Raw genomic sequence first — 12,520 nt, 5'->3', positions numbered from 1 at the left:
GAAATTCTCAATTGTTATTTTTGATAAAGACGTAAAAAGTGAATAACATGCCAGAGTTGAGAGTTTGACCCAGTGAGTCACAATTTGGACTCGTGTTTCAGGCGTTATCTATGACATCCTCATCCAAATAAAGGTCTTTGCCAAAAATGGGACCCTTCCTGGCAACGGTGTTCACTTTCACACGAGCAGATGTAAGAGGTGAATAAAAAGCAGTCAGGGAATAGTTGGTTCCAACAATGGTTCCTTTAGGTGTGTGAGCACCATGTTACAAGAGGTCCTTTATATCTCCAAGCAGGCCCGGGCTCTGTCGTGGAAATGAAGCCAGTAGATTATGTTCGGACTGGGCTACACATCTTCATCTGTTGGCAAGATGGGAGTGAAAGTTTCATGTTTTTCAACAACCTTGGCTCCCATCTTATATTTATTCAGAAACTTTGCCTTAAAACAATGTTTTTACATTGTTGTCATTCTTTTGTTATGCAGACGAGAAGAAGAGCGTGGTCTTGGCAGGCATAGCTACCGACAGCCTTGATTACTCACTGGTTGACTTGGTAAGTGCTCTATCTAGAACAGGGTGTCCGAGAACCTTGGTTTGCTTTCCATAAAACCGACGATACATCCTCCATTAAATCATCATTGGACTTCATCACCACCATTATCTGCATTAGTGTACGGTCGCGGCGTCGGTAACCGAGCCCGTGGTCGCCCCTGGTCCAGGCGGTGGGATTGCAGGCCCGTTGGCTGAAATTGGGTCTCGTGAGCTGGGCCGATCACACTGCCAAGGGAAATCGGCTCGCACAGGTGCAGCGTGAGCTGTTGCGTTGCGGAACGCAGGACCCACTGCTCGTCGATACCTACCATCTTGCAGCCAATTGATGGTTTGTTTGCCGTTACGGTGCAAAACATGTCCCATAACTTGGCTGAAAAGCAGAACTTTTCACATTTGATGCATTATATTGATTTATTTTTAGTTTGAAGAAGAAAACTATTGATCTCGATAATCAGCAACTCCTGTTTGTGACCTGCTCGAGTGGGATGTTGGTTGTGGAAGTGATGGGAAAGGGGAGGGGGGGCTCGAGTGCAGCTCACTAACGTAGTGCAGACTTCAGGAGGTCTTGACTAACACCAAATATGTTGGTTAACTCTGGATACCAACTGAGGATTTGTTGCCACTCGTGTTGTCACCCATGGCCTGATCTCAGCGAACAATCAAACCAACAAACAAGAAACAGGTTGTGCACAGCACAATGCTACCAAAATTCAAATAATCAATAGTTGTCATGGAAACAACAATGTGGCAATTTTGAAAACTTGACCCAGCAAGTGTTTTAAATGATCGATTGTTGTGCATAACAAATTTGGTTGATAGATCTTCTAATTGTGGCCGAATCGATGTTTTGCATATTCCAGATGGCCTTGACCTTGGCCTTTGACTAAATTTGACCAGATTTTACTCACATATATATACTTACATACAAATAAGCTGTGTAAGTTTCAACTTGATATCTTGAAAAATTATTCAGAGGTCTGGTAATAATATATTCACTAAAAGTCCCACTTGATTTATACTAGAAACACCTGCTACCTTTAGGAGCAGCTTGGGGAGGGTGGCGGTTATGCGACCTTTGACCTATTGACCTCAAATCCAATAATTACTCACCTTTAGCTTGTGGTTACATCTATCAGGTGGAAGTTTTGTGAAGATCCGAGTAAAATGGTGACCTGTAGGCATTTAACAGAACAGCAAACCAGACCAACCAATGTAATGTAATGTAATGTATTGTATTTGTGAACCTTTGATTTCACAAGTAATGAGCAAATGAATGAATGAACACCATGGGATGTTTGAAATTCGCACATGGGTGAATGATGAAGGCTTATATTCCTTATAAGGACAGTGTGCTCCGAGATGCGCACCCCACCAGGCACGGCTGAGATGGATGAAATGTGCTTGGACTTGAAACCCAAACTTTCAGTGATCAAAAGATAAGGGATAATGAGGAGTTTATATTTATATTAGGGAAATATCCAAACATGTTTGTGGTTCTCTCTTTCGCTGTATCACATTTTCAAGCGGAGTTTACTCAACTCGAGCCATCAATTTATGATCTATGCACATATGGTGGATTCCAACACCGCCCCCTCCCATCCCTCCATAAAAGCTTTCTGTATGACCTTTCCCTACTGTACTCTTATTTCATCACAAACCTCTTTCCTTTATCCCTCTCCACACTTCTCTCTAGTTGCTATATGTTTTTGACTACAACACTGCTTCTTCTCCAATTATTTTCTTTGATTTGATCTACTTTTTTATAATCTTTTTATATTAAATTTTGGATTTTTATAGTAAAAGGAGTCAAAACCGGCCTCTCTCACTCTCTCACCCTCTCACCCTCTCACCCTCTCACCCTCTCACCCTCTCACCCTCTCACACTCTCACCGCATTTTCAATCAACAAGGGGCTCAAGTTGTTCACGTTTTTAATTGTTTGAGTGCTGAAGTTTTTCCAGCATACAATACGAAAATATGGTATTTAAAAAAAAAAATTTCAAGCATACTGAAGAAAATTTCTATGTTGTTTCTTGGGCAACCATCGTTTGAAACACATAAATACGAACAAACAACACAGATTGTTGAACAATGATGCAGACCCCGATGTTGGTCTTCACCACCATGACTCAAACAGTTATAAAGGATAAGGCAGATCACTCATTTGGCGATTCACATTCAGCTCACTCTGTACTACGCACAAGCCACAGCAGTAACACTCTGTCTCTCCAATCTCTCTTCGGCCTCTCATCGCACTCCCCAACAGGGTGTGTTTTTGCTGCTGCTGCTGGACATCACACATGCCGTCTTCACGACTGCTGGACATCACACACGCTTCTTCACAAGTCCTTCACATCACACACGCCGTCTTCACGAGTCCTGGACATTTACACACGCCGTCTTCACGAGTCCTGGACAGTGGACATCACACGCGCCGTCTTCACGAGTCCTGGACAGTGGACATCACACGCGCCGTCTTCACGAGTCCTGGACAGTGGACATCACACGCACCGTCTTCACGAGTCCTGGACATCACACACACCGTCTTCACGAGTCCTGGACATCACACGCGCCGTCTTCACGAGTCCTGAACACCACACGCGCCATCTTCACGAGTCCTGGACATCACACGCACCATCTTAACGAGTCCTGGACATCACACACGCCGTCTTCACAAGTCCTGGACATCACACACACCGTCTTCACGCGTCCTGGACATCACACACGCCGTCTTCACGAATCCTGGACATCACACACACCGTCTTCACGAGTCCTGGACATCACACACGCCGTCTTCACGAGTCCTGGACATCACACACACCGTCTTCACGAGTCCTGAACACCACACGCGCCATCTTCACGAGTCCTGAACACCACACGCGCCATCTTCACGAGTCCTGGACATCACACGCACCATCTTAATGAGTCCTGGACATCACACATGCCGTCTTCACGAGTCCTGGACATCACACACGCCGTCTTCACGAGTCCTGGACATCACACACGCCGTCTTCACGAGTCCTGGACATCACACACGCCGTCTTCACGAGTCCTGGACATCACACACGTCGTCTTCACGAATCCTGGACATCACACACGCCGTCTTCACGAATCCTGGACATCACACACGCCGTCTTCACGAGTCCTGGACAGTGGACATCACGCGCCGTCTTCACGAGTCCTGGACAGTGGACATCACGCGCCGTCTTCACGAGTCCTGGACAGTGGACATCACACGCGCCGTCTTCACGAGTCCTGGACAGTGGACATCACACGCACCGTCTTCACGAGTCCTGGACATCACACACACCGTCTTCACGAGTCCTGGACATCACACGCGCCGTCTTCACGAGTCCTGAACACCACACGCGCCGTCTTCACGAGTCCTGGACATCACACGCACCATCTTAACGAGTCCTGGACATCACACAGGCCGTCTTCACAAGTCCTGGACATCACACACACCGTCTTCACGCGTCCTGGACATCACACACGCCGTCTTCACGAATCCTGGACATCACACACACCGTCTTCACGAGTCCTGGACATCACACACGCCGTCTTCACGAGTCCTGGACATCACACACACCGTCTTCACGAGTCCTGAACACCACACGCGCCGTCTTCACGAGTCCTGGACAGTGGACATCACACGCGCCGTCTTCACGAGTCCTGGACAGTGGACATCACACGCACCGTCTTCACGAGTCCTGGACATCACACACACCGTCTTCACGAGTCCTGGACATCACACGCGCCGTCTTCACGAGTCCTGAACACCACACGCGCCGTCTTCACGAGTCCTGGACATCACACGCACCATCTTAACGAGTCCTGGACATCACACACGCCGTCTTCACAAGTCTTAGACATCACACACACCGTCTTCACGCGTCCTGGACATCACACACGCCGTCTTCACGAATCCTGGACATCACACACACCGTCTTCACGAGTCCTGGACATCACACACGCCGTCTTCACGAGTCCTGGACATCACACACACCGTCTTCACGAGTCCTGAACACCACACGCGCCGTCTTCACGAGTCCTGGACAGTGGACATCACACGCGCCGTCTTCACGAGTCCTGGACAGTGGACATCACACGCACCGTCTTCACGAGTCCTGGACATCACACGCGCCGTCTTCACGAGTCCTGAACACCACATGCGCCGTCTTCACGAGTCCTGGACATCACACGCACCATCTTAACGAGTCCTGGACATCACACACGCCGTCTTCACAAGTCTTAGACATCACACACACCGTCTTCACGCGTCCTGGACATCACACACGCCGTCTTCACGAATCCTGGACATCACACACACCGTCTTCACGAGTCCTGGACATCACACACGCCGTCTTCACGAGTCCTGGACATCACACACACCGTCTTCACGAGTCCTGAACACCACACGCGCCATCTTCACGAGTCCTGAACACCACACGCGCCGTCTTCACGAGTCCTGGACATCACACGCACCATCTTAACGAGTCCTGGACATCACACACGCCGTCTTCACAAGTCTTAGACATCACACACACCGTCTTCACGCGTCCTGGACATCACACACGCCGTCTTCACGAATCCTGGACATCACACACACCGTCTTCACGAGTCCTGGACATCACACACGCCGTCTTCACGAGTCCTGGACATCACACACACCGTCTTCACGAGTCCTGAACACCACACGCGCCATCTTCACGAGTCCTGAACACCACACGCGCCATCTTCACGAGTCCTGGACATCACACGCACCATCTTAATGAGTCCTGGACATCACACATGCCGTCTTCACGAGTCCTGGACATCACACACGCCGTCTTCACGAGTCCTGGACATCACACACGCCGTCTTCACGAGTCCTGGACATCACACACGTCGTCTTCACGAATCCTGGACATCACACACGCCGTCTTCACGAATCCTGGACATCACACACGCCGTCTTCACGAGTCCTGGACAGTGGACATCACGCGCCGTCTTCACGAGTCCTGGACAGTGGACATCACACGCGCCGTCTTCACGAGTCCTGGACAGTGGACATCACACGCACCGTCTTCACGAGTCCTGGACATCACACACACCGTCTTCACGAGTCCTGGACATCACACGCGCCGTCTTCACGAGTCCTGAACACCACACGCGCCGTCTTCACGAGTCCTGGACATCACACGCACCATCTTAACGAGTCCTGGACATCACACAGGCCGTCTTCACAAGTCCTGGACATCACACACACCGTCTTCACGCGTCCTGGACATCACACACGCCGTCTTCACGAATCCTGGACATCACACACACCGTCTTCACGAGTCCTGGACATCACACACGCCGTCTTCACGAGTCCTGGACATCACACACACCGTCTTCACGAGTCCTGAACACCACACGCGCCATCTTCACGAGTCCTGAACACCACACGCGCCGTCTTCACGAGTCCTGGACATCACACGCACCATCTTAATGAGTCCTGGACATCACACATGCCGTCTTCACGAGTCCTGGACATCACACACGCCGTCTTCACGAGTCCTGGACATCACACACGCAGTCTTCACGAGTCCTGGACATCACACACGCCGTCTTCACGAGTCCTGGACATCACACACGTCGTCTTCACGAATCCTGGACATCACACACGACATCTTCACGAATCCTGGACATCACACACGCCGTCTTCATGAGTCCTGGACATCACATCCGCCGTCTTCACAAATCCTGGACATCACACACACCGTCTTCATGAGTCCTGGACATCACATCCGCCGTCTTCATGAGTCCTGGACATCACACGCGCCGTCTTCACAGGTCCTGGACATCACACGTACCGTCTTCACGAGTGCTGGACATCACACACACCATCTTCACGAGTCCTGGACATCACAAACACAGTCTTCAGTCTTCACGAGTCCGACCATCCCTGAGCTCCACCTTCACCCGTAACTCAGGGTATTTCTCACGAGTGGAAGGACCTTTTTGGTGATGGTGGAGGGCGGTTTTGGTGTTTCCTCTCATTTGTTATGTTCATATCCTCTGAATGTAACCGAGCAGGTGATATTGTTGTTGTTTAACGGTTCGTGATACACATAAGCACATCATTGGTTCAAATCGCACTGTGAGCTCCTTGCACGCTCGTTGCTCGTTTGTTCCATTGGCTGAATATGATGACTCATTAATGGGGCAGCTGTCAGCGGTGTGTGCGAGGTGTGGAGGACATCATGGTTTGCTTTTCACGTATTGTTTCGAATAAGGAAATATGAGCCGGTGTTTAAATTGTTTAAAAATAGAACTGAACCAACCCCACACCCGACACATGCCGCCCTCACCCCGTTTACTCTATCGCTTCCCTTGTTCCACACTCCTTCCTCCACTGCACCCTCCCTTCTCTGCCTTGTACCCAAACTCTCTCCGCCACACTCTCTGCACTCTCCACCGCCCCCCACCTTCTCCTTCTGATGCATGCCCTCTCCCCTCTCCACTCTTCAAAGTGAACCAGGGATGGGTGTAAAGACCTCTTTGGTCTCCATACCTGGATTTCAAGCTACACTGGATCAGTGATTTGGTGCAAGTTTCGTTGTTTCAAATGCGATTCAAAAATTAAAACGTTTATCGAGTGGGTAAAAGTCTTGTCGAATTGTTCTAATCGATGCTCACGTGGGTTCAACAGGGAAGGCTAATGAAACACCTGACAAAGATCCATGTAATACCAAACATAGATCCATCAAACACGAGAGGAAGGATCCTCAAACACCTGACAAAAGTCGATGAAACACAAAACAAAGGTCCATCAAACATAGGTCCATCAAACATAGGTGCCTATATGACTAAACAACGGTCCATCAAACACCAAACAAAGATCCATATAACACCAAATTTTTGGTCCATCAACCACTTGACCAAGATCCATCAAAAACTAGACAAGGGTCCATGAAACACCAAAAAAGGTCTATCAAACACCCAATAAAGATCCATCAAACACAAGATGAAGATCCATCAAACACAAGACGAAGATCCATCAAACACTCAATAAAGGTCCTTCAAACACCTGACAAATTTCCATCTAATACCTAACAAAGGTCCAGCAGACACCAAACAAAGGTCCAGCAGACACCAGACAAAGGTCCATGAAACACCAGACAGGGTCCATCAAACACCAAACAAAGATCCACATCACACCAACCCAAACATAGGCCCATCAAATACCAGAGGAAGGTTCATCAAACACCTGACAAAGATCCATGAAACACGAGATAAAGATCCATCAAAGACCAGACAAGGGTCCCTCAAACACGAAATAAAGATCCACAGAACACCAACCCAAGCATAGGCCCATCAAACACCAGAGGAAGGTTCATCAAACACCTGACAAAAATCCACCAAACATGAGATAAAGATCCATAAAAGAGCAGACAAGGGTCCATGAAACACCAAAAAAGGTCTACATACAGTCAATGGAGGTTCATCAAATACTAGATAAAGGTCCATCAACACCAAACAAAGGTACCTCAACACCAAATAAAGGTCCATCAAACACCAGGTAAAGATCCATAAAACACCATAGAAAAGTTCATCAAACACCTGACAAAAATCCATGAAACATGACATAATGATCCATCAAAGACCAGACAAGCATTGATCAAACACCAAAAAGGTCTACATACAGTCAATGGAAGTTCATCAAATACTAGAGAAAGGTCCATCAAACACCAAACAAAAGTCCATCAAACACCAGGTAAAGATCCATAAAACAGCATAGGAAGGCCCATCAAACACCTGACAAAGGTCCAGCAGACAACAAACAAAAGTCCATCAAGCACCAGACATGGTATATCAAGCATGAAACAAAGACTCACGTAACATCAAACAAAGTTCCATCAAACACAAGAAGAAGGTTCATCAAACACCTGACAAAGATCCATCAAACTGAGGATAAAGGTCCATAAAACACCAGAAAAAGGTGCATCATACATGAGATAAAGGTCCATCAAACACGAGATAAAGGTCCATGAAACACCAGACAAAGGTCTATCAAACACGAGATAAAGGTCCATGAAACACCAGACAAAGGTCCATCAAACACAAGATAAAGGTCCATCAAACACCAGACAAAGGTCCATCAAACTGTCGATAAAGGTCCATCAAACACCAGATAAAAGTCCATCAAACTGTCGATAAAGGTCCATAAAACACCAGATAAAGGTCCATGAAACAATAGACAAAGGTCCATCAAACATGAGATAAATGTCCATCAAACACGAGATAAAGGTCCATCATACACCAGACAAAGGTCCATGAAACAGTTGATAAAGGTCCATGAAACACCAGACAAAGGTCCATCAAATATGAGATAAACGTCCATGAAACACTTCACAAAAGGACCATCTAACATGAGATAAAGGTCCATGAAATACCAAACAAAGGTCCGTCAAACATGAGCTGAAGGTCCATGGAATGCCAAACAAAGGTCCATCAAACATGAGATAAAAGTCCATCAAACTGTCGATAAAGGTCCATAAAACACCAGATAAAGGTCCATGAAACATCAGACACAGGTCCATCAAACACGAGATAAAGGTCCATCATACACCAGACAAAGGTCCATCAAACAGTTGATAAAGGTCCATGAAACATCAGACACAGGTCCATCAAACACGAGATAAAGGTCCATCATACACCAGACAAAGGTCCATCAAACAGTTGATAAAGGTCCATGAAACACCAGACAAAGGTCCATCAAACATGAGATAAAAGCGCATGAAACACTACACCAAAGGACCATCAAACATGAGATACAGGTCCATCAAACACCAAACAAAGATCCATCAAACAGGAGCTGAAGGTCCATGAAATACCAAACAAAGGTCCATCAAACATGAGATAAAAGTCCATAAAACTGTCGACAAAGGGCCATAAAACACCAGATAAAGGTCCATGAAACACCAGACAAAGGTCCATCAAACGTGAGCTAAAGGTCCATCAAACACGAGATAAAGGTCCATCAAACACCAGACAAAGGTTCATCAAACAGTAGATAAAGGTCCATCAAACATGAGATAAAGGTCAATGAAACAGCAGACAAAGGTCCTTCAAGCATGAGATAAAGTTCCATAAAACACGAGATAAAGGTCCATGAAACACCAGACAAAGATCTATCAAACACGAGATAAAGGTCCATGAAACACCAGACAAAGGTCCATCAACCATGAGATAAAGGTCAATGAAACACCAGACAAAGGTCTATCAAACGTGAGCTAAAGGTCCATGAAACACCAAAAAGGTCCATCAAACACAAGAAAAAGGTCCATCAAACACCAGACAAAGCTGTTTTTGTACGGGAATGTGGATTAAAAGCTTGTACTCGACATTGTTCAGCGTTTTCTCGGACAATCACTGTGAAACTTAATTGGCACAAAGTCTGTACTTTTGATGTGTGTGGTTTCTGTTGTTATACTGTTGTTCTTGAAGTGAATTATTATACTGTTGTTTATACTGTTGTTGAAGTATTATACTGTTGAAGTGAAGTGTTATACTGTTGTTCTGTTGTTCTTTAAGCGAATGGTGGTTGTAATTGGTTGCAGCAGTTGGTTCTTTTGTGTGGTTGCTGTAGTGGTTGTACTGTAATAGTAATGGGTGTTTTTAGTTTGTGGTGATGGCAGGTGGTTTTGTGGTTGGAGGAATGTTTGGTGGTATTGTGAACCCAGGATGTTTGGTTCGTATTGTATAATTTTTTTCCAACAATTAATTATGTTGAAGACCTTTCGGCCACGAGTGAGGTCATCTAAATGACAGGATTTTTTTGTTCAGAATGAATGTGCATCATTTAATATCCACGTCATTCACTCGAATCACGGGCGAGGTTCCTGGGATGACTTTGATTAACCAAGTTAACGACCACAGAATTTTAACGATGTTTGGTCACTTTGACGACACAATGGATACACTGCTTCAATAATTACAAAAACGCTTTCTCCACTGAGCGATGACCTTCCGATCCATCAGCATGCCTCCCTGTGTGGAGGACTGCACTATGTGATGAGATCCACACTGCATGGTGAGATCCACACTCCATGGTGAGATCCACACTCCGTGGTGAGATCCACACTGCATGGTGAGATCCACACTCCTTGGTGAGATCCACACTCCTTGGTGAGATCCATACTCCTTGGTGAGATCCACACTCCGTGGTGAGATCCACACTCCGTGGTGAGATCCACACTCCGTGGTGAGATCCACACTGCATGGTGAGATCCACACTCCGTGGTGAGATCCACACTCCGTGGTGAGATCCACACTCCATGGTGAGATCCACACTCCGTGGTGAGATCCACACTGCATGGTGAGATCCACACTCCGTGGTGAGATCCACACTCCGTGGTGAGATCCACACTCCTTGGTGAGACCCACACTGCATGGTGAGATCCACACTCCGTGGTGAGGTCCACACTGCATGGTGAGATCCACACTCCATGGTGAGATCCACACTCCGTGGTGAGATCCACACTCCTTGGTGAGATCCACACTCCATGGTGAGATCCATACTCCTTGGTGAGACCCACACTGCATGGTGAGATCCACACTCCGTGGTGAGATCCACACTCCGTGGTGAGATCCACACTCCTTGGTGAGATCCACACTGCATGGTGAGATCCACACTCCATGGTGAGATCCACACTCCGTGGTGAGATCCACACTCCGTGGTGAGATCCACACTCCTTGGTGAGATCCATACTCCTTGGTGTGATCCATACTCCTTGGTGAGATCCACACTCCGTGGTGAGAACCACACTCTGTGGTGAAATCCACACTCCATGGTGAGATCCACACTCCTCACGAAAATCCACACTCCTTGGTGTGATCCACAAGCAATGGTTCATGCGTTGTAAACTATAAGGCACACCTTGGGATGAGCACACCTTGGGATGAGCACACCTTGGGATGAGCACACCTTGGGATGAGCACACCTTGGGATGAGCACACCTTGGGTCAACATCCTCCGGAGTCTGTCCTTGATGTCCAATCTTTTCACGAGGCTGGTTGAACATTTCGCAGTGTTCATGGGTACTGCCCATGAGTGATGAGGTTTCCGAAGACCCATCTTGTGAACACCTTGGACATTCCAAAGTGTTCGTGGATGATTATGTAATCTCAACCTTGAGAATTCCCATGCTTGGTGAATGGTTCATCGACCTTTAATAGCATGGAGATTCTCCAGATCGTTGATGCCTCGACCCGGACAACAGGTTGTGTGTGCGGGTCGACGCCTCTACCCACTGTTTTGACCCTGGGTCATCTTCAAGGTGGTCGGGTCCACACTCAAAGTCATCCGTTTATTTGGCTTCTCCACATTCACCAACCATGAACACCATGCTTTATGGAGGTCTTCAGAGCTGCATCTTCATCACACAAATATCATGATGGCAGAATGGCTTAAAGGTTCGCACAGTCGTCTCGAAACTGTCTCGCCTGGGTTCGGGTTCGAGTCCCAAACCCTGCTATAAACCGTCATCTGGTGTTGGTATGATTTTTTTCCGACTCACGAAGAGAAGGCGAGCTATCTCCGGCACCCTGAACAAATTACTAATTGCTTCCTTGACTTCCAGAGGCCATTCCATCAACGGCATAACCACGCCCCCCCGCCCCCCCAAACCAAGTTCGACTCCCAACGTCATGCTGTTTCAAAAGAAGAAGAAGAACACTGATGTCTAAGTGAATAATTTAATTATCAAAGTGTAAAGGTGTAAAGTTAGTAGTAGATTGGTTGATGTCCATTTGGGTAATTAAATTATTGAGGTGTAAAGGTGTAAATTTAGTAGTTTATTCGTGTTGTCCAAGTGAGTCATTAAATTATTAAGGTGTAAACGTGTAAAGTTAGAAGTTGATAAGTTGATGGCTTTGAAACGTTGTGGAATAATCTGGAGACTGTGAGGATTAAAAGTTATTACTTTATCCATGGTATTGTCAT

At 46.9% G+C, this 12,520-nt stretch overlaps 1 protein-coding gene across 3 annotated transcripts in view; it reads left to right on the top strand.

Annotated features, from left to right (window-relative positions):
- ENO4 (enolase 4) overlaps window positions 1-3,688 on the top strand; it is a 55,647-nt gene extending 51,959 nt beyond the window's left edge. For all 3 annotated transcript variants that reach the window (XM_085845163.1, XM_085845164.1, XM_085845162.1), the window contains 3 exons: window positions 484-551; window positions 718-878; window positions 2,816-3,688. In XM_085845163.1, coding sequence (XP_085701289.1) covers window positions 484-551; window positions 718-876 — 227 coding nt within the window. In that variant the 3' untranslated portion in view covers window positions 877-878; window positions 2,816-3,688. The remainder of the gene's footprint in view (window positions 1-483; window positions 552-717; window positions 879-2,815) is intronic.
- The last annotated feature ends 8,832 nt before the right edge of the window (window positions 3,689-12,520 follow it).

This window comes from Eptatretus burgeri, chromosome 11, assembly GCF_056783735.1.
Source record: "Eptatretus burgeri isolate ZD-2024b chromosome 11, Ebu_testis_v1, whole genome shotgun sequence".
Classification (NCBI taxonomy): Eukaryota; Metazoa; Chordata; class Myxini; order Myxiniformes; family Myxinidae; genus Eptatretus; species Eptatretus burgeri.
Note: the sequence above shows the minus strand (reverse complement) of the source record. Positions and strands in the feature narration are given on the sequence as shown.